Consider the following 25,084-nt stretch of genomic DNA (forward strand, 5'->3'; position numbering starts at 1 on the left):
ATGATTTGATTTTTTTCGACATATAAACTAATGACAATATTGAAATCGAAGATTATACATTTAATCTTATATTTGTGGCATTTATTGTACAGCGTAATTAGAAATAAAATGTCTTAAATGTGTTTACATAAGCATTTACTATCTACTCTGCATTCAAATTAAATCTTCCAAGTAAACGATTAAGTTACACTGGTAAACTTTCAACCTTAATGTAAGAATTAGTACGTAATTAATTTCGCATTATTGAAGAGTGTGTGATTGCTAGCCGTATGATTTAATCAAAAGATGTATTTCCAACGCAATTAATAAAACTTGAGTACTTAAAATAACATTTTTTATTTATTTACATTACAATCTACATCCGGATCGAGCGTTTAACGCAAATACATTTCTTTATCAATATTTATTGTTGGCTCACGATTAAATAGTTCCATGGGCCAAAAACCGGTCGACCGATTAAGAAAGTAAATTTATTGCATAAGTGTGGGGTAATTTAAAAAATTGAATCAGATCATTATAAACGTTTAACAACTAAAAGGATAGTCTATTAAAGAAAATTGCGTATTATATCTCTTTATTTATATAATATAATCGTTCGCATTCTGCGTTGCGTCGTGCGTTTCACAAGAGCACCGATATGAACATCGCATTTTTTTGGAGTCTTTAAGCTACTTTTTTGTGCATTGTGAAATTTTTAAAACTGAATTTTAAACTACCGTCAGAGTTGATGTTAAGTGTATTTAAACGGTGTTGTATTTTTTTTTATATTTACGTGCGAGTGTTTGCTTTATTATCATGATGACTTGTGTCCAAAGTATACCAATGTAAGTACTATGCATAAAGAAAAACGAGCTAGATGCGTGTTTCACTTCTTAGACGTTTTCGCCCCTGCTTTAGTGGAATCTAAGGTGAGTCACGTTACACTACAAAGTGATAACGATCAGTTCAGAGAAGTAATTCTAAAAATAATGATAGTCGATACGTATTGTTGTGATTCAATATACGGATTGATCTTGAGCGATTTTATTCGGCTAAGTAATAGTTTGTCAAGGTTGTAGGAAAGTGACGGTGAAAGCCGAATAATTTTCATTGAAATATTTCTGTGGTCATTACATAGCATTTAATTTTAGCACCACGGCCTTCTCGGCACGCAAAGCGTCTTTAGACACACAACGCAAAATTAAGTGCCGATTTTGGTTTTATCGATCTTGAAACGTTAAAACAGTACCATAAAATAATTTGTTTTTTTATCTTGAAGTTTCATCTCTTCGGTACTTTATATTGAAAGAAGGGCTCGAAAGAAAAGTGTTAGGGCGTCACCCCCCCAAACAAAAAAATAAACACCCAGTTCATGCCATGGCAATAGTGTGAGGGTAAGAACATTATCGAACGGTCTGGGCTAATAATAACGGGGGGAATGAAATTAGCGAAACGACGGCAAAGTGATCTTGGGGTTGTTTTTATGTATATTTTCTGACGTTGTTTTTTTACATAATATGTACTCAAAGGGCTAGCTTGGTAAACTATTTTATTTAGTACATAAAACGAAAGCTTCAAAAACAAGCAAAGCTTGCGCAAATGAATGTAAAAGTCTGAGTTTATTGGATAATGTAAAAGTTAGTAGTCATCTAAGTGAAATAACAAAAATTAACCATTACTAATATTTTTTCTATTATGCCACTAAGAAAGCTGGATCTACCAAAATTTCAATGAATCGCGGATGGATATCAAGACTTCTGGCATCTGTATGAGATTGAGGCGGCCTTAAATCGAAATCAGTTGCCCAATGTCATTGCTTTATAGGATGAATGCTTTTCTCATATCCACTTGTGTGTTGCATTATCACAACCAAAGCATTCAAAACAGCAATTTGACAAAAGATATCGTCTGCGATCAAGTGTTGTTATTGAAAACAAAACGCGGGCGAAATCTGCTACGAAAGATATTATCATAAAGAATATTTTAAAGAACACTCAATCAAACAAAAAATCACGCTTGGTTTCGTTTCGTGTCTTCCATATTTTTTTTATCAATGCTTGAAATCGGTTATCTAAGATCAAAGGAAAAGTACGTTTGCTTTTCGCTTTAGACAAAAACACCACTTGTTTATATTGATAATTACATACGTCACGATAGCCGAACTCGGTTCGAACTCTGATCACGTTTTGTCAAAAAACGAGAGAAAAAATCGTAATTACACCGTCATGATGTGGTTATTTAACACGATGAGTCCGAGATCTCTCCAAAGAGCATGTAACATCACATCGGAACCCCTTTGTTCTGCTCAAATTGGATTCGTGCGAGAAGATAGCGAATTGCGTGCGTCGATAGTGTATCGAATCATCATCTTATATATAACATTGGAAATTATGAGAGATTAACCGCTTGTATGATGATTTGGTATGGACTAGGAAAATACTTATATGTATGTATGTATTTAAAAAAAGAAATAAAATAATTAAAAATTAATATAAATTAAGTCAAATTGCAGAGCAAAACTTTATAATGTCTCTCATATTTTTGTATATATTTTAATTAAATAATTTCACGTTTTTATAAATTTAAGATTGATGATACACATACATTACATTTCCTATTTGTATAATAAAGTATCTACAATTAACAAAGATCTTGTTTGAAATGTAAGGCGTAACTTATTGAACGCAACTGACGTCTTCATTAGTTCTTCTAACTCGACTATTCGGCAACGTCACGATTCGCAAGCATGCTTCATTATATTAGTGTTGAACAATGTTGTAAAGTTAATTAAAGATGTTAAGTAACCATTTTGATACTCTATTTTTTTAAACTAAATTAGAATGATAAATCGAGCATGTAATTGCTCTGAGTTCATCGATCATCTAATAATCTAATCGAAAAATAAATGGTTTAAATTGCTGAAATGCCAATAATCTAATTAGCTACGAAGGATCAACGACCGATAAGTACCGATTTAAAAATTATTTTCCCATCAGTGCTCGATCGATACTTTTACTTTTTATTAACCAGATGGTCGGAAAGTTTAAAAGTTGAACGACAAAAAAGCCAATTTCGTCGTTTGTTTGTTTACTACGGCCTCTCCCTTTCACAATAGCGACAATACGGTGAAAAACTTAACCAGTAGTAGTATTCCGAAAGGAAATACCGGTTTCGCTATTGCAAATAATGCGTTTAATTCGACTTATTTATAGTACGTAAGACAAATAATATCGTATGATTTGTGTACCGGCAGTACCACAATCTCATTCCTATTGCGGTTCTTATTCTTTATTAACCGCTAATGTGTCCATACACCGTTTATTTTTTGATCGTTAACAGTTAATCTAAGACGGTCGAAAAAGTTTATGCAAAAAAGTGAAAATTGCGACATTAACGTTCAAGTAGCGCGATGTAACTATTAACATGTACATGAGAATTATTACGCTGAGTGTAATAACGGTTTATGTTATAAGATTATTTAATCTGAGTTATGAAATGTAATTTTAAAATAAATAAATTAAATAAACTAATGACGATTGCATAAAATATATTATGCATAGTTCATATTATTTTTTATTATTATTTTATATGTTAAGTAAAAATATTTTTCTGAATGAAATAAGAAAAGTGGTTAATGAAAAGTCGAATTTTCGTTAATCGAGATTTGTATGCATAAATAAATTCTGGCATATGTTTAAACGGGCACCGTCACAAATGAGCGCGGTCAAATTAGCGTGCGTCAAAAGAGCGCTGGCCAAAAGTAGCGCTGTAACAAAATAGCGTACGTCAAATGCGCAGTCAGTCATAAGAGCGCTTGTCAAAAAAGAGCGCGTCATAAGAGCGCAAAAATACTTATATTAATGAATATCAAGTAATGAATATTTTAGAAATTAGGTACACAAAATATAAGTAAATTGTGAGAAATTTACAAAGAATAAAAATTCATGAGATGTAAGCGGAAAAATTCGAATTTTATGTGCCAGAGCGTAATGACGATTAAAATAATGATCAGTGCTTCCCAGATTGGGGGTCGCGGCTCCTTGGGGGCCGCGAAAATATTCAGTAGAAAGTGCAAATATTCATTTATGAATATTTTTCCACATTGCATATTTAGGGAATGTATATATTTAACTCTGTTAAATAATAACACATTATATTAAAACATATTTATATACACAGAGAAGATGATATAAGCGCATGCGCAGGAGTATTGCGTATTATAAATATGTGTATTATAATAATTACTGCCAAATAAGCTCTGTAACTAGAAAAAAAATTTAGGGGCCGGGAATTAATTCTTTTACAAATAGGGGGCCGTGACACGAAAGTAATTGGGAAGCATTGTATTAGATAACATCTAAGAAACTACACATATGTATATTGCGAGTCTTCACGCGGAACGGAACAAATAGGGGATTTTTTTTGCTGCAATAATGATTTTAATTTATACCCAACTTCTTCAGTTAAATAACCGACTGCATCACAATCATTGTCACGCGATCGTCGTGAAAGATAGTGTCTCCAAATATCGATAAAAAAAAATACGTTTTATTAGCATTTATACGGTTTGATCGACATTAACCTCAATCTTCATACGTACTAAGTATATATTACATGCTCACGTTTAAAACGTACATGGTTCAGTCAAATTTAATGTACATACATATATGTACATTCAACCGGAAGCAACGATAATGTTTATGTATTATAAAAGAAAAAACTCACTTTTCGGCCTTAGAGCCCGTCGACGGGAATTCAAAATTTGAAGATTTCATTACGAAGATTGTTTTATGATTGTTTATCTAGATTAATCAATGTATTCTTATAATCCTTACACACATTAGGTATATATTTAATTTTCATAGTTATAACATACCTAGTTAAATTGCAATCCGAATATTTATATTCAGTCAATCCGAACAACGTACATGACACTAAAATTTTTTTTTCAAAACAAAAGAATATTGAAATTTTTTCATAAAGAAAATTATATTTATGAAAAAACGTACAATTTATTTACGGTATTAAATCGCTTATAAAAGTAATTTTTATCGGGTATAATAACAGAGAAAGACTAATAATATTATGCAAATCTTCACAGATAAGTTCAGAGAAACTGTAAACATAACAAGAATAAATACATAAATGATATTTGCGCCGAAATTTAAGCGAATGGAAATATAAATCAAATAAAATATTTATTTAAAACCATAAAACTATTAAGATGCGAGTCTTATCCAAAACAATGGGTAATCGAGAACTGTTCGGATTACATATTATTCTTGAAAAGCACCCTTCAAAATTCACATGCCATCTATAGTAGAATCGAACATCCTCGTTCTTTTTTTTCTTAAAAAAATTTTGGCCGTGGAAAAATTCATTTCGTTTTGTGTTGTTGTTGGTTTAATCGGCAACAAGACGTCAAATAGGCACTGTAAATTATTTGTTCTCTTGCCCGTCGATTAAAATATTTTGAATTCTTGGTCCATTAATTCGTAAAATGTTGGTTTTCTTACACTACTCTCTGTAAACCTGAAAGAAATGTATTTCTCTAATTGTTGCCCCAATGATAAATTTTCAATTTCTTCAATGTATTCTAATGATTTAATGGAGTTTCGAATGTGATTAGAATTCGTCGAGCCATTAAATACTCTGCGAATATTTTTTTCCCCCATTTTACATATTTCTGCTTTTAAAATGAAGTCTAAACTTTGAAGTAATTATTTTTTTGACTGCTAAAAGATTCTGGATTTTGAAAATATTTAGTTATTGACATCAACGTTTGGTTTCTTCAATTATATAATTTCTCTTTAATTGCCCATTGAAATTTCGAGCTTTGCTCAGAATTGCTATTTTTCGTTTTAACAAAAAGATTAAGGCCTCTTATCTATCAATGTATATTTTTAAACATGTACGTACATTATATGATATATGGATAGTATGAATAATATATTGCCATATGAACAATACTAATAATAAATACCCAGGATAATATGTAGCGCGCAAAGTTTGTAACGAGTAAACTAATAAATATTTTTAATTTATCTAAATTATCTTTAAAAATTGTTCATAGACGTTTTGATAAAATAGTAGGTGGTGGATCTACATAATAACGTATAAGTTCGATAGCATTTATAATACTATTAACATATTTGAAAGATCTAGTATATTTAATTTAATCACTTCGATGTTCATCTATAATTATAATAATATTTAATTCAGAACTTGGATTTTTACACCATTAATTTATCGTGCTGGCTGAGATTTTAATTAGTGTGTTTTTTATAAAATGCAACAATATTTGAGCAGCTCATTAAAAACATATAAGGGATTATATTAAAAAATATATATTCATATGAATAAATTATATTGTGTTATATTATAAATAAATATAGAAAGCTTTCAATTAACTTACACTACTTTTATGTTCTCTCCACTGATATATTAACGGGAACGATACTAGTTTAATAATATAAATAAATACAGTCGCATTAAATACAAGCTTTGAAAGTTAATGCGATAAGACCGACTCTCAGTTGTAACTCATGACGTATTGCACAAAAATGGCAATCGCCTTACATTATTATGGCAAACGGTTCAATTTATGATAATAGTCGTGAATTTTAGTGCAGAAGAATCGTAATAAAGGATTGGTCACGATCCGAAAGAAATGTATCGTCGTCCACCGCAACACAAAGACTGCCATCATAAATCTTCCGGATTGACCTGAAGACTTTCCCGTTGTTATGATTGTTGTTATAATCAAACTCGCTTCGGATGTTTATTGCGGTTTATGTAACACCTCAACACACACACACAATCACGAATTTTTAACATCGAGCTTAACGAGAGACGTGTCATTGAATGATAAATGATACTAGCTGCGGCTCATGTCATTACATTTAGAAAATTACCATTTTCTCATGCCTCTTCGGAGTTATGTTACGTAACTGTATGAGAAATGTGCGACTTTTCGACAGGATATCGAATAAGGGCTTGGAGCATTTGCGTTGGTTATCTCTTTAACATGAGCAAACGTGACTTTGGCTAAAAATAAATATTGAAAGGATTATTAATAGTTCACACAGTGTGTGCACAACGACGTAGCCGCGAGGAGAATTCCTGCACGAGAGTAATTGAAAAGTGAGAAAATGTTGATCTTATACAAGAGCGCTGTCTCAATGTTTGCTCCGATGTTTCCTTCAACCACCTACTTACGGTTCCAGCTCGTTCTAGATATAAATGGAAGTCGTTCGCGATGATATTAGGAATACACTCGGGGCATGTCAGCTCAAGGAGGCTGTCCAGCGGATGATTGCAAAAGCGATATTAGCTCATGGGGAAACGTGGACAAAGCGCGAACAAAGCGGTATTGCCATACAAAGCCTTGGGTGTTGAGAACCATAGATCATCAACCATTAGCAAAAGTTTTCTGCACGATTTATGTTCGAAATACAACTTTTTATATATCAATGACCATTGTTTCTTCAACAATATATAAAAGACTAGCAATAAAACTACAGATATAATTTAATGAAAATAGCTTAAAATACTATAACATATGATTATATCAGAATTATACAGTAAACAATTATATATGTATTTATTTATCGTGCATTTTCCGTTGCAATATAACATACCTTAGCCCAATGCGCTACAACGGGGTTAGCACAATCGACAACCACAAGTAGTAGGACACCAAACTGATAAAGTGCGTAAATCAATGACATGTATATTAATTATTACAGCTTACAATCATCATTAGATGTCATTATGCTCATGTGAATGTAATATATTATATCGGTTTGGTCAGATGTTTATCTTGCATATAAATATATATTTTAGCTTTCTATTGATTTTAAAACGGGTACTGATGTATGAAACATTTTTAATTTTAATGTAGTATTATTTCCTTTGGATTGGTAATGGTTATTTATTAAAAAACGGGTATCGTACCTGTTGAAAATCTAATTCATTCAGAATACACAATTATATTTAAAAAGTATTAATAAAATTCAAAATATTTATTGTTGAATTTTATAAAAACAGATTATTTAAAATCTGTCTAATCGATTATGGTGCGTGAGAATATTATTGTTGTACTTTATAAAAAGATGTTTATATTTTTATATATGTAGATGTATGTAGATATCTACGATTTAAAAATAGTAAATACATTTAGGCGCGATGACCTTGACACAATCTAAACATATCGTGTCAGAATCGACGTGTTCACCAGTTTATCAAACTGTGTGTATATGCAATAAATTACTTTTAACTATGTTGTCTTTTTTATTACTTTTACACCCATGGTTTATTGTCGGTTTGGTTATCTCTAAAATGATTTTTCAACGGGTACTATTTGCCATTTTTTTTTATTAAACATACACATTTACTCAACGGATGTACTATATTTACATGTCGGGTGTTTCTAAAGTGATCACACATTTTAAAAAAAGTATTTACTAATATAATTGTTTTATACTTTTATCTGTTAAAGTTTTCTTTAATTTTTCATACCGTTTATTTTGCATATCTTAATCTACTGATAATATACACAAGCTTATGCACCATTATAAATATTATAAAAAAATGTATTTTTTTTAAATGATCATAGAAAATCGTTTATATGTATATTGTGATAAAATAGCTTCTTTTAAAAGTGATTAGGTTATTATAATTTTTATATGAATAAACAAATCTGAGTATACATTTATTATAAAATTATGGATGTAGCAATGATTGAGCAAAAATATAATAATCATATCTTTATTTTTAATATAGCAGATTTAAATATCAAAACTACATTGCCCCACCTTTAATATCTACTAATAAACATAAAATTTTATTACTAGTCTTCAACATAAATAACTAAAATTTATAAAAGTCCGAACAACAATAAACACGGTGGGTGAAAAATAAATTAACAATTCAAATTCGGCGGTCTTTCGACACGTGAAAATTTACGATCGACTCTTAGGCCCGAAAGACGTGTTAACGATTTGTTTAGACAACTCTCATGTGTGTGCATGAGATTTACAAAATTGTATAATAAAGTAAAATATGTATATATATATATATATATCTTGCGGGTTAGTGTGTGCACCAGTGAAAGGTCCACATAGTCGAGTTTGTTTTTCGAATGATCCGGTTTTAGACAATGAAAGGTTCGACTCTGCTGATTTATCTCAGCGTGTTGCATCACCGGTTTTTACTTTCGTTAGCGTTATATAGTATTTTATATAGGTATTTATATGTAGAAGTCACCTTTTCATGTGTTACTTTTACTCTGTTTAATATGTCGTTAGCGTATGTGGGAATCGATATTATGGTCATGTGAAATTTTTCAAATATATCATTTATAATATGCATGTGCTATTTTTTTATGTATTATGTATCTACAGCGATCATGGCAATGATTACGCTTGTTATATTGCGTGTGATTAATTGAAATGTATATTGTATAATTTAGATATTTTGTGAAATGAAAATGAAAATTATACTGGCAGAATTGTTGTTGTTTTGTTATTATATAATTGGAATTGTTATATAAATAACTTTTCTTTGCAAATGTTCACCTTATTTTTAGATTCCTATTGGACGCATATCAGTGACAATGAAAGTTCAGAAAAAGGGTTTTATAGTAGTAACGATAAAAGTAATAAGGAGCTATAAAGGTCGAGATTAGTAGAGAAAAGTATTGTATAGAAACAGCTTGACAAATTTATTCATAAACGATAGCATTTTTCCAGAAACATGTGATATTTTGAAGCTCTGTAGAAATACTTGTATTAACTATATACAGAGTAATCAATTGATTAGAAATTTATTAATGTATACATACATAGGCTTTCATTTTAAATTTATTAGTATTATTTTATGTTGATCAATGCTGTGTTTTAGATTGAAATTTACCTGGATTTGAATTTATTGATATAATAAGCACTGTATTTTTAGTTTAATTTGTCAGTCATATAATATATAAAAAATTAACCATATAATAATTGACTATAAATTATGACAAGTAAAACAATTAAACTATTGTATAATATTTGCTATCAAGTTTCAGTTTTTAATAAAAATATATTAATGTTCAATATGAAAGTTAGGTGTATTTTACTTGCAGAACTGTCATTTAGTATTTATTTTTAGTTAAGACTTAAATATGAAAATAAAAAATTCTAATAGAATAATTAATATTGGTAAAATAAAATGAATAACCTAATTTCAACAATTTACAATATTTTTTTAATGTTATTTAGTACCCAAACCAATTTAATTAAAGTAAAAAACATGCTCATTTTTTATGTAATCGTATCATTATTGAATCCCTACTGAAATTTGCATTCATATTGTACGTTGAATGCACGAAGTTTTTAAAATGAGTTCTTCGTATCAATGTAGGTTAACAGCCCGTTTAGTAACGAAAAAGTAGCATAATTATATTTAGATTGCCACCCTCAAAAAATAAAAATATATACAGTATACACACGAAGATATAAATCTTTCTCAATTGTAAGTGTGCCGAAATATTTAGGTCACAGATTAAATTCAAAGGTGGTAAATCTGCACATCAAAGGGCGCGATCTCTCTTACAATGAGATAATATTATACTTTTAATTTATGTTACATAAATATTGATTTTTACTCTTCATATTTGGATGTTATATACCTTAAGAACATCACTTTAGTATATTTTTAACATCAATGACCTCAATATATTTAGTGAATCTGGGAAAGAGCTTATTCAATCCAATGTCGTTGAAGTCTCACAAATTCTCTCTTTATAATTTATGGATACCCTAGTAGAAATGATTGAAAGTGTCTTCCATATTAACAAGCCTTGTAGCTATACTCTCAGATTATAATAACCATTTGCCTTTCAAGAATTACGCTACATAACATAATTTAAAATAATGGTTCAACTGTCACTATTAAAATTTATGCAATTCTTGCTCTTTATTTCAATCGAATATTGAACAATTGATCTTTCGCGTGTAATTTTATGAATTTCTATGGATTATTCCACGAGTATCGTTGGCGCCGGATCGTGCTGTAAATCTACGCCCACGCGTTTAAATTTGTTGTCAGTGTCAAGATGTAATTCTTGTACCCACAATAAGCAAATCGTAAACAAATCGCCTCTTACAAGGCACACCACAGTCCCATAATATAAGGGACCAGGTGAGTAACTTGCATAGATTCCAAAGACGTTTTGACGCCGCACACATAAAATGACCGTATCGAAACACATAAGTTACTTTCGCGTTTAGTTATTGTGATCGCAGCAGATCGGTATCGAAGTATAATATTTTAGTTTCGCAGCAATTTACTACTGTCTTTGGTATTTCAGAGTGTTCATACAAACCGACAAAGTGGAACGTAACGAACGGTTATGTATATCGAGTTTTGTATTTTTATTGCGAGGCGAATTCGACACAAAAAGTTTGACAGTTCCGAATGGTTTGCGGATTGGTCATGTCGGAATCGATTCTATTATATGGTACGTGGCGTTGCAAATATTGAATGAAAATAAGAAATCTCAGGTACTATGAAAGTAGATTTAGATAAGTCAGCGACACTCAAAAAGTCTATATTAAATAAATTAAAAAATATTATTTGTAACGTAGAATAAAAGTAAATAATACGTAAAATGCATTTGAAGAATAGATCATAAAAACTATTATAAATAAACATCCTTCTCGTTTTTTAAAAATATTAATTATGAAACTTTTTAGGAAAACTCGTGATTTGTAACAATTTTATAAAATATTAATTAAATTTTTATAAAAAGATAAAATATTTTAGGTTTCGAAATACACATTGAACTCAAATAAAGCGTAATTTGTGCGTAATATTATTATTTTTTTTCCTTTTTTTTTATTTGTATTTTTTCAAAATATGTTTGCTTTAAAAATCTATAGATTAAATTACTAAATTATTTTATTTAATTTTTACGACTACTTGATTATAATGTATTACTCTGCTGGTATTAAACTTGATTATAATTTTCATAGCAAAAAATATAAACTGACTTATATGTAAGAATATGCGCTGACTAGAAATATTTTAATATTTTCATCATAGAACGTATAGTTTTTTATAGTCGATTTTAAACGGCTGATACGTGGTTTTAAAAAGTGTCATTTAATTAAAACGTTGTTAAAAAAATATATTACATTCTAAAAAAAAATAATGCATAAATGTACATATTAATCTAATTAATATATTAAAAGTAGATGTTAAAATATAAAATTAGCTATATCACGAAACAAAAACATATATTATAACAATGAATTATGTATGTACAAAAAAAATACAATTAAATTAAATTAAAAATCAGAACTTATATAAAAAAGGCTGAAAGATAATATTTTATAATAATCTGAATTTCTAAAGTTTATTTCGTACTGTTTATAAATCTTATAAGTATATTTTCAAAACCACAAAGAATTGTATAAATTGTAAATTTTATTAAAATATGTTTTTTGATCTATTATATCCACTACAACTAGATGCGTGATACCGAAATCATCTTAAACCGCTACTGTTGCAAATCGTCGGAATTACATTTCGACTGTGGCACTTTCAATTTTTTTCTTGCAGCGTCTTTAAAGAGCAACTTCGTGCAAACCGGGAAACGGTCGTGTTAGCGACCCACAAGGTGGTAAATTGCAAAACTGTAACAACTATATAGGTATACCACACACATAAAATACGGTTTAGATGAAGACAAGAAGACGAGAGAGAGAGCATGTGGAGTGACCGAGGAAACGAAGGAAATATGAAAGTGCCTAAGGCTGACTCACGATTCCCAAACGATTATACGGACTCGGTAATCGATGCCTCAACTTGGGAAATGTCTCGATGGATAAACATAGGACGGTCAAGTTGCGAGCAGTTTCCTAGGATCGCATTCCTAGACATTATTAAACCAACGATGGGCCCGTCCATTGTTTTTGCTCTCGGAGAGTAAGTATATTTGCACGATGCCAGTTTTCGATAGTAAAAGTCTGCTGCCTCGCAGAGTAATCATATCACAACATATAATGAAAGGTTTGCCATCATAGTCCGTCCGTCGTCCGAACGAACGGCAATCATATCGTAATTCTATGAGATTTTTCAAAACTTGCATAATTTTCGCCAATGAAAACGTTGCGCAACAACAATAGATTGCACCGGAGAATAATAAAAAACAACACTAAATTATAATGCAAAACTTATAATTTTATACATTTTCAGATATTTGATCGAACGTAGGTATATGCACGTGTAAAAGTAATAAAAAAGTTTGCAACACCATTTCTATTTATTGGCGTAGTCTTGGGGAAAACGACTCGATCGATAGTTACGTATTAAGAGTCCTACCATAATGTAAACAACGATATAACTTTGATTACTACTATTAATATCTGAGTATGTTTTTTTACACATATGGCTTGGAGTGACATTGAAAGAGTCGAAACATATTTTTTAGTTTATGGATATAACAATATAAATTCACGGAGAAAAAGAAATTCTTTAATATCATTATTTTATAAAATTACGTGCAATGTTTCTTAATATTGTACAATATATAAATATATCTCATTTATGATAAAGATTTATCATAAATGAGATATATATATTGTATTAATATTTTATTAAAATAATATATATATTATTAAAGCGAGTACATACCGTACGAAATCTACACATTAAATTGAACAAAAACTAAAGCAGCATAGGATAAAACAATGAGTAAATTATAAAGAATACTGTAAATTAGGGAAAACTGCAACAAAAATTGTAGACAAATATTGACGGCAACAATACCATAAATAGTACGTTTCAAATGTGAATACGAAAATGTTTTGAACGACAATAGAATTGGGCATCCATTGCTCTCTCAAAATTCGTAAAATTGTAAAAATGCCCGCAATTAAGCTTTTGAATTAATATTCAGGAGTTTAATTGCGGGATAAGTTAAATAAGGATAAGTTAAAAAAAAACATATGGAGACGATTTGATAATTTAAGAAAAAAATGCAAAATATTATTATTTTAATAGTGAACAAAATTCTTGTTGTTTCATTCCTAAGGTAAAACTGTTCTTAATGGGAAAATATTTCGACACATAGAAGATAAATTTAACCATTAAATTAGAACCATTTTCTTTTGACAATTGCTGACAAAAATTAATTATAAGGATATATTATCCCTCATATTTATATTATTTTTTTTTTAATAAAATATCATCATATGAAAGGGTCCATTATGTGTATTTTATATGCAACCTGTTACATAAAATAAATCACTCAATGTGAAGCGATAATTTTTTAATCTCTACCCCGAAATAAGGCCATACCTTTTGCTTAGGGTATACCACCTAAGGTCAATCTGACTTATTTACAGCCTTAATAGGTTTAGCCGTCCTTGTGTATTTTACTTTATTTTTTGTGGGTAATATTTGAAAAATAATAGTTTATGTAAATGTAACATTATTAAATATGCTAAAAAGGCATATATGAATGTATAATTTAATATAAAAATATAATTTTGTATACACATACAAATTAGAGACTAGAAATAAAAAAATAAAGTTAATATATTAAGATGACAAGAATATAACTTATTAACTTAAATAAACCTAGTTTCGAATTATATAAATTGCAAATTAATCTGTATTTTTATACCTCAAGTACAGAATTAAAAGGTTAGGATTATTTTATGTATTTAATTTTTAATATACATTTTCATTTTATGTTTGCCTAGATTTTTTAAACAATATTTAAGGGTATAATATTATCATATTTTGCGATAAAATAAAATTTATTATTAATATGTACATCCGTTCTTTATTCATATATAGATTTATAAAACTTATAAACATTTCTGATAATAGCACGCGCAAATATAAAAAGGTATTTGTCAAAATAAATTTATGATTAAAACATGAACATATTCTTTCCGTAAATTATATATTTGACTGCCTTAGAAAATTTCAATTCATTTAATTTATTCTAGATTTGCCATTTTCGAGTGTAATTTGAGAGTGCATATGAATCTTACTTTAGAAGATATTATAATTTTTGACCAAAATATCAAGTTTTAAATAGAAGATGACAATAGTTCTTAAGCTATGTACTTATAAGTACACAGTTCAATGCATTATATATAATAAATATTAGTTGTTGTGTAACTCAACTAAACCATATATATTTTACAGCTATTAAATAAAAATAAAATATCGTTAGTTCAACTCAAATTTAGTGCATCATACATATGAATAATAAAGTAAAATATTTATGTTTATCGAAAACGCACAAGCGATATTTCTGAACGTCGATTCCAATACATGTAGCAATAACCACAAATTTCAAACTCAATATCACAAATGCCCAAAAACGTCAAGATCGCATTTCAATATCAATGTAAAATTATACTGCCACCACACACACACTTATTACGAAAGTGTAAAAATCATATTACATTACACACTATTAAATAGAAGCAACAAATGTCTCACCTATTGTGGTACAACATTCAGCTGCCATACAAGACGCCTGATTGATTGGCGCCTATTTCAACACAACGCCCGCGGGCAAACGCCGAAAAACGGTCTCTGGATTCGGAACGTTTCACACTATTCAACGCGTGAATTGTTGCATAACCTCCGATAAACTCAGAGAGTAAGCAAATTAAACTGTCAATGCTTTTTATTAATACTATTGAAATGCACTGTAATTAACAAAAATAAAAATGATCACTGCATTCGATATGTACTGTATAATATAATGGATCTACAAATATTTGAATATTTTTATCAATCACTATCAAACACATCCCTTATATATAAAGTATATAAGTGCAAAAATAAGCAAATACTTGTTTATCACAGAGCTTTTATATCTTTTTTTATACTGCTCTGTATTTTGTGAATATATACAAAATATATCGTACATTCGATGTATAAAAATAAATTATGTATGTGCGTGATCGGCTCGTTGCCGACGCGTCTACCCTAACCGGCGTCCTGCGGCACACTGAGCTTGGAAACTCGTTTACCTTTCCATGAGGCAATACTAAAGCTGCTTCGAGGAGTACGTAAGTGCTCTAGGGTTATAGCTTCGAATAGCCTCCGCATGGGACATGGGACTTACTGGTGAACGGACACAAAAGGCACATACATACCCTCGCGTGTCGGCTACCGTATTATCTCGGATGCATTTCTCTACTCTTTGTGTGTTGGTATTTCATTCGTTTTGCACCGATCGTCGATTTTATTTAACGCCACGGTTCATCCTCTACCTCCTTCGACTGCGTAATCTGATCGAATTTAATATAACGTAACAAGACACCGATTAATCGGAAAATGCAATAAAACAAACAGTAAAATGTTTATCTCTTTTTTATATATGAAAAAGTCAATGATTGTTATTCATATTTTTCTATGAAAATAGGTATTTAGTAATAAAATCTTTGTGATTAAATAAAAGATTTTTAATTAAAAAATATTCTAATGGTGTATCGTAAATAGTAGATTTATAGATTTTAAGATTTTACGATTTTGTGAGCATTGATGTTTAGGTTTTTTATAATTACTAGCATTTTTACCTGCATTCCCCCGCACTTGTCTAAGTTATGTATATATTATATAAATTAATAAATCTATATTTGATAATAACTAATTGTAAGAAAAACAAACAAAAAATATAAACTTACGCCTATTGTATCTTTCTTCAATCAGAAAATCCGTTATAAGTTTACTTCTGCAGATACTGCAGCCATAGAAATACAATTAATTAACATCATATTCTTTTATTCTATACTTATATCCGTACATGTACTCCTAAATCATCTCATTTTTTTAAAAAATATATCGATAACTTAAATATCGATATTCTTAAACATTTTTCTAACTTACAAATATTCCAATCGTTCAAACATATTTTAACAGTAAATCTATTTTTTTCAATACTAATCTTATCGCCGGATTCTGTATCTGTTGTAATATTGTTTTATCTGCTTCATTGAACAAATATAATATAATTTCACAGTAGTTTAAATAAGGCAATATAAAACACTATCATTTTTTTATAGTATATATATATTTTTTCTATTTACAATGATCTTTAAATTGAATTATTTTTCTATAATAATTAAAAAGTATTTCATATCACAAACAATTTTTATATTCATATAATTTGTTATTAATAGTAATAACTTTATTGTATGTAATAAATTTAAAAAAATATTCAAACGTATGTATTAAATATATTTTAACATTTCCCAATGTATCGATTGTATATTATGTATATTTATTTCCTCATGTATCGATTGTATATTATGTATATAGTTACTAAGCAAACCAATTAATCATTTATACCTACATACATACGCTTAGTTTTTTACATACATACGTCTATCATAAATTAGAAAACTCCAAAGGAGAAAACAATGTTTCTCGGAACAACTTTAAAAAATATAGGAATCGTGATAAAGTTTTTCTAAATAATATAGAACGCGTTTTTTGAAAGAAATCTCAGTGGTTTCAGAGATACAGAGAAACCCCTTGCCACCGCCATCGGCAAAGCTCCGTCGGCAACCCTATCATATAGTTTAAGTTGCTAACCACAGCAAAGAGGTCAGCAAACTTTTTTCTTGGGGTGTCGGGCTCCCATTAAATGCCTCTTTGCAATCCAGTACAGAGGCAACCCGAGGCTGGCTGCATAGGCGATCGCCTGGGGCGCCAGCTCTAAAGGAACGAAAAAAATCAAAATAAAAGAGTAACATTACCTCCACAAATATTCAAACAATGTATCTAAAAAATAAAAATTGGTGAGTATACATACAACACTATCAGAGACCACTAAGATTTATAAAACACTAAAAATTACTTCGTAGAGCAGGCGGATGATATTTAAAAATAACCTTTATTTATTTTAGCTTATAATTGCTAAAACACACCTATTTTTTTATGTTAAACTTACTTATGAATTATTTTTGACATGGCAATTTCACTGGAATAATGTTTAAAACATGTTAATATTTTATTTTTAATATTTTAATAAGACATTATCTGAGTTGTATTAGGTCATTATTTTTTATTTTTAATATTCTTATAAGCTATTCTCTATGAGCTATATTAGGTCATTATTAGAGAATTTTCAATACCAAATATGTACGACCTAGCTCGATTTTAATCAATCATCACGATATTCATCCGTGAGATTAGGAAAATCTAGGTAAACCTCATCTGTGATGATCGATCGAAAATATAATTATATAATAATCACTAATTCCAATCTCCCAGACACAATATAAATTGAAAAACACAAAGGTCCATATGTTATTCAAACCTAGGTCTTTCAGGCCAATAGTTAGCGACTTATACCACTCGTCTATCATGCTAGTTTTTAAAAACACAAAGATCCGTATTTTACTCTCTACATCTCATCTCCCTTCTATGCACACTTCAGTTATCAATATATTCTTTGTTCTGTGGTTACCATACAGTTGTTTTCGCCGTTGTTTTTAAGTGTAAATTTGCTATTTTTTAGGTCTTAAATGCGTTAATTTATGAAATAATTTTAATACAATAAATAACCACTATATAGTAATTTTGATTAAATATAAATATTAAAATGCTATTATTTAGTTAATTTATATTAACATAAATTATAAAATGATTCGCGAAAGATAATTTATGGTAAAGTAGTATTGGTTTATGACATTTTAATGTGTATCAACTCATGTTTTATATGCAATGTGTTGATAATATGTGGGGAGCAACTTATATTTTGCATGGGATGCTAAAATGCTCTGGCAGCAGAGCAGTGGGCTGGCACAAAATTTCGTCTTTGGCCAGCGCCCCATGCCATTTGAAGGCTCCTATTCACTTTTAGCCTTACGCTGAGCTTTTGACTTCAGTCAATAGAGCCTTCTTTTAAGGCATTCTTCATTTCGAGGCCGCATCGAAGCTCCCCGAGACTGCAGTTTTCAGAGCTGCATCCATGAAGCGAGGATATCCTCAGAGGATCAGTCATAAGTCACTTAGTTCCTGCGAGAACGATTATACCAGTGCATATCGCCAGCAATAGCCTAATATGGTGCATTGCTATTGGTGTGCGCCTCCGAATACCACGCCTCATTTTTGGGACCCCGGTGGCGTCAGTCTTAGTTCATTAATCAGTGTTTGATTAAAGCTTTTTTGTATTTGTTTTATACATGTATCTATAATGGGTAATTTAACTTTAATAAAACTAAAATATAAATGGCTTATATTACGTTTGATCCATCGGCAACCATAGATCAAGTAAAAAATGATTTAATTTGCATATCACCTATGTATATTATATATAGGTATATTGGATGTTCCGTTCATGACATTGCGACATAAATTTAATTATGAGAGAAACATTTATCCCCCAAGGCAATTTTCATGACATAAAGCAACTCTTTTTTTACTTATTTATTGTGTTGACGAATACACGCCGCCTGAAGCAATACGATAAATCGCTAGATTAAGGTCCTAAGAATAAACATATTTTTGATTTTTAACGTTTTGATCACGGTCGTTTTAATAGCTTAACTAGATAACTGAACATATTTTGGGAATTGAGAAAATGAAAGTACTGAAATTGGTATTATCACTTGAATTGTGAATTTAATTTAATATACTTGCAAATTTGTGGCATCCGTCTTGTGGCACACAGGCGGAAAATAATAACATAATTACGATAAAAGTCGATTTCTCAAAGCGCCATTAAAGAATATGTCTCACTGAGACCTGCGCCACGGAGACGTCTAGCGCCCACAAAGTAACTATCTGTAACTATCAGAGAGAACCGGTGACACTACACATATGTCTTTCAGTGGATCGACGCTAGTAGAGCACCCAAAAGCGATGACGCATCACCAGAGGGCCTGCGCCCCTAATTGGTTGACCATTTGGCACCTTTGTCACTCCATAGACCCCGAAACATTAATTACTTCAAGTATTACTCAATATTTAAAACCTTTCGTTGTTTGTGTACAGAAAAATATATATTATTATCTAAATACATACTTACAAAATATTAAAAAAATTCCCGTTAACTCTTAAATTTGCAGCAGAGTTCCTTTCATGTTTTTTTTACAAAAATAAACTTTAAAATTTATTATATGGAGTTTTACAAATAGATTTACAAGTGAAGATGTTAAAGGAAAAAAAGAGTAAGTCACATTTTCTTAATATTTGAAGGCATTTCTGTTTATATTCTAATCTAATCTAATTGATAATTAAGCAATGTATTTATAATATAATAAAATAATTTATATGCAGATAATATATAACGTATGCAAAATTTATGTTTAAATATGTCAAGTGCTGGCTTAAGAACACTGATTTTGCGTGCTTGCATGCATATCCACATTTATACATACATATATATGTACATATATCGTTAATGTTTGTTACATATTACTATTTTGTCAATTATGTTAGCTTTCTGTTAATTTATCGATGGTATAGTTAGCCACATTGATATTACGTAACTTTGTTTCAATATATAATATAACTCAATCAAAAAATTATAAATATTTAACCATTGTTAGCCAAAACCTTCATACAGTGTCTAATATTTATTTTTTTCCAGTTCCTGGCCAAAGCCATTTACCTGGGTATCTATTAATTGGTTCTCACTTTTATTTATTTATTTTTGGGGCAAAAAAAAAAAAAAAAAGTAAAAAAAAAAAAAAAAACTTTGTTTCTTATTACGTTAGCTAGCACTTTTTTTTACAAATATTCATGTTACCTTATTAAGGTTTTTAACTAATGGGTTAGAATGATTTTTATTTCTGTCATGATAATTTACTTTAAGTTTATCGAAATAATTAGTGTCTATTTTTAAATCTTTATGTATAATTGAGTTTCGGACAAACCATTGGGCATTTGTCGCCATTCTTAGCGCAATATTTTGTTGCGTTTGTAGTGATTTCGAATAATTACGACTAAGTATACCTCCCCAGACGGGGGAGGCATATGAAATAACTGGTCGGATGATCGATTTGTACAGGAGCAGTTTGTTTTTTACATTTAGTTTGCTCTTTCTGTTTAATAATGGATATAGACGAGCACGAGTTGTTTTGACTCTTGAAGTTATGTTATTTATATGGGATTTCCATGTTAATTTGGAGTCCAGAGTTAATCCTAAGTATTTGGCTGAATTTTGCCATTCGAGGCTTTTATCGTACATTTTTAATTTAGAGAGATTATTATTAGCATAAGCGTGTTTTCTCCTGCGATTAAACATTACAGCGACGCTTTTGTTGGGATTTGCTGTTATTAGCCACTTATCGAACCACTTTTGAATAGTGTTGAGTTTGTTTTGAAGATGAATTATTGCACGATGGGGGTTTTTATAAGAGCATAAAATGGCGGTATCATCCGCGAATAGGGCAGTAATTACTTTTTTATATGGCTTGGAGGGAAAGTCGCTAGTAAAAATTGTAAATAATAATGGACCCAGAATTGATCCCTGCGGAACGCCTGCTAGAATAGGTCTCGGACTCGATAGATGGTTTTCCAATTTAATTTTAAAGGTTCTATTTTTAAGAAAAGATTCAATTATTTTGACCAGTTCAGATGGAAATTTGTATTTTATAAGTTTAAATAGTATACCATCATGGTATACTTAGTATACCATCATGGTATACTACCAAAACCTTCATATTAGAATCTCAGCGGTTGAAATATTTATTATTTGATATTTCAACCGCTGACTTTCCACTTGTAAGCCTTGAAATATCATACTTTTAATATAATAATAGAAACAATTAAATTATGTAGGCGGTACTTACGTTCTAAATATCTAAATTATGTTTGTTACGATGCTATTTCACCTTTATATTAAACGAACAAGTCAGTTCAATAAAAAGTTATTACAACAATTATAATTTTATTACGAGTTTAATTCAGAGTTAGCGATATTTTCCAACTATAAATGTAAGGCGGATCACTTCATTCGCACATATGATATTAAATTGTTCGTGTCCAGGATGAGACCGATTCAGCTCCACTCGAATGATCTAATCAAACTTTTTTCCTCGTATCTGATTCTTCGGATGCGTTGGCACGTTCGGTGCTAAAACACAATAATAACAACGAATCATACGGTTGTACACTTACGTATGTATGTACGTATCTCGATGTGAAATCTCTCAAGCGGGAATTATCGTGAATGTTAAATAGATGTGTCGGGGTAACGAACGAAATTCGTCTATGGAGTCCAAGAGAGCACGGGGTGGTTATAAATCAAAGGCATATAAAATATTTCGGTTCGCACATCTATCTGCGATCGAGATAATCACGAAAATGTTATTGTACCTGGGCCCGTTCTGCGGCTGAGATGCTATCTTAATTCTTCGCAGTTTTTGAATCACGATGCGCTCGTTTGTGCCTTGGGGCGATTTGTTTTTGTATCGGCTAAATAGCATCATTAAGTTCAAGTTTGAGACTTTATTGGAGCTCTTCGATGTGGCCTGCGTTTCAAAAGCGTGCTCTGCGAAACGAGCCTAGTAAAAGAAGAATACGAAAATTGTGATTCAAAAAGCTATAAATATATCTATTATTGCTTAATTTTTATTTTTTATGTGAGGTTTCGATCTCGGCAAAGAAAATAAAATTAATTGATATTTGTAATAGCATAAAATAATATTCGTTCTAAAATTGCATTTAAATGATATTTATAGCAAACGATATACTGAGATATCTGATAATTAAATATATGTATAACATACAACAGGTCAATTAAATAGAGCTTATAAGATAAATTTTGTTTAAATTATCCAAGTCTACTAATTAATCTCTAAATGTATCGAAAAACATAGTTGTTGTACGTTATTGAAATGATTGTTGTACGTTATTGAAAAAATTGAATTTACTAACACTTGTGCTTATCTCTAGATGTAAACCATATCCATATGACTGTCAAGAAACACGTAAACTATATATCAATTTCAATCCACAAAATCAAAAATCCAGCTATGTTGGTTAAACTAAGGTTCAGTATCATAATGACTCTTGAGTATGATTGCGATTTTTTATGATAGTTTTTCAATAATTTCAGTTCATTGTTACATTTTTAACGTGTCTCTTTGATCAATAATTTTTGCCATATTGTCTTGTACTATATTGTCCAGAGAGATACTAAGGATACATGAATTTTTAATGTGATTTTAAAGAAAGATGCTCTTTCTCTTGATATAAAAAAATATCCAATGTCTCAATTAAAACTGCTGAATGAAACATGCACAAAAATAATTATCTGCTTCTTCTTGTATATACCGCAAAATATAAGTCACTTTATTAATCACCAAAGACTTGAAGAAGAATAATAAATAAATCATGCAAAGCGGTGATTGTAGAGCACGATCCTCATCATTGAGAAAACGACGAGAAAAAATATTACGTACAAACAGTTTATAATTTGTCTTTAGTCTATTATATAAACACATAACGCTATATTACTAACACAATATATTGGTATTCATGTCGATTTTTTAAGTCAATCTGTCATCGTCCCATCTCATTGTATGATCCGCCTACTGTCACTTTAACTTTGCCAATCTCCATTGAAATTTTAAGCATCAATCTTCCTGTAGATGTATGAGCTTGTTGCATTACAAGCGAATTACTAATGAGTTTTATAAATACATAGTTATATAAAGCAATTCAGAAAATGTTTGATAATAGTTTTATATTTCGATAACTACGATTTTATGGGATTATCGTGCCAAGATGTACACTAACAAGATAATATTGAATTCAAAGTCAATACTCCAAATACAACACATTACATTTCTATGATTGTTTCTTGTTGCTGTTATTATTATGCATAGATCTCTGGCTTGGACTTTGAAGGACGCCAATATTTAACTAGAAAAAATAATGGCTCGCCAAAAAAGTTTCGAAGCATTCTGTGGGAGCCAAACTAGCCGCCAAGGGCGTGCCATTGGAAGATTGAAAAATTAGCATGATCTCCACATTGATAAATAACGACAGTCATTATCGAACGGGGGATCACGAGCTAGTCCTTGAGTGTGTTTTGTACTTTTTGTATATACGATTAGGCGTACAGAGAGCATCCGATATGTGTTTTATGGGGCACGACTCTCAGGTGAGAAAAAATAGTAACAATAGTGTTTTATTTTGTGTTCCCTACCGTCAGGTAGTCACGATTCGTATCGTTCCTAGAGTGCATCAAAACAAGAACAAAAGTGACGCGCATTAGACAAGGCGTTAACAAAATAAAACGAAAGTCGAATAAAGGATGCTGTGGGAACACAAAGTGCGTTAAAAATCATATATCATACGCTTTTCGTCGAGGGATAATTGTGAAATTGTAGTATCATTACGTTTTTGGATGTTTATATTGACACCTCAAACAAATCATAATAAGAGCTTATTATTATCTAATTTATGAGCTTTCGTTCGCGTGTTTTTTATACAGTAAAAATATTTATTATATAAGACGTGCAATGATTTCTTTATAAACATATATAATTATTAATCTATATTATCTAATAACTGGTTGAAAAATATAATATTCATATAAACTATATAACTATTTTTTTCTGTAGAATATTCTAGGAATACTACAATACATATTAGTATTATATAAACTAGCACCCTAAGCTTTGTTCTTAGATATTATAAATTATACCTAAATAATAATAATCCATTTTTAATTTAATTGTTGATCTATAATTACCCTACAATAATACTCGTATATACAGCATATACTTTTTTCTATAATAAAATTATTATTTTATTAAAAGTTATATCCATAAAATATAATTTGTATGACTGCGAACAATAAACGTATCAATGATTAATTGTGATATAATTATACCTTATTGCTATTTTTATAAAAATATTTTTACTGCTTAATAACCAATGTCTGTTAGAAATCATCTCTAAAACCCTTTCACAAATTATGTTATGATTTTGATGAACGTTCAAAAGGAATACATGATATATGATAGTGTTTGAGTTATAAATCGCTTTGGGCGTGCGTAGGGTTCGGTTAGAACTTTTAGGCCTTTCAAATTTTTAACTCCTCGACGATCTTGATTAGCTCTCT

At 30.0% G+C, this 25,084-nt stretch overlaps 1 protein-coding gene across 4 annotated transcripts in view; it reads right to left on the reverse strand.

Moving 5' to 3' along the window:
• The window catches only part of Cad86C (Cadherin 86C), a 66,596-nt gene extending 50,591 nt beyond the window's left edge, over nucleotides 1–16,005 (reverse strand). For all 4 annotated transcript variants that reach the window (XR_015812151.1, XR_015812150.1, XM_088203076.1 and 1 more), the window contains exons 1-2: nucleotides 15,921–16,005; nucleotides 15,487–15,698 (exon numbers count right to left, since the gene is read on the reverse strand). Coding sequence is in view for 1 of the 4 variants with exons in the window: in XM_088203076.1 (XP_088059202.1) it covers nucleotides 15,487–15,503 (17 nt within the window). In the remaining 3 variants the exon portion in view is untranslated. The remainder of the gene's footprint in view (nucleotides 1–15,486; nucleotides 15,699–15,920) is intronic.
• Nucleotides 16,006–25,084: the final 9,079 nt, after the last annotated feature.

The sequence above is a fragment of the Plectrocnemia conspersa genome, unplaced genomic scaffold, assembly GCF_051122295.1.
Source record: "Plectrocnemia conspersa isolate PC_06_02 unplaced genomic scaffold, ASM5112229v1 ptg000013l, whole genome shotgun sequence".
Classification (NCBI taxonomy): domain Eukaryota; kingdom Metazoa; phylum Arthropoda; class Insecta; order Trichoptera; family Polycentropodidae; genus Plectrocnemia; species Plectrocnemia conspersa.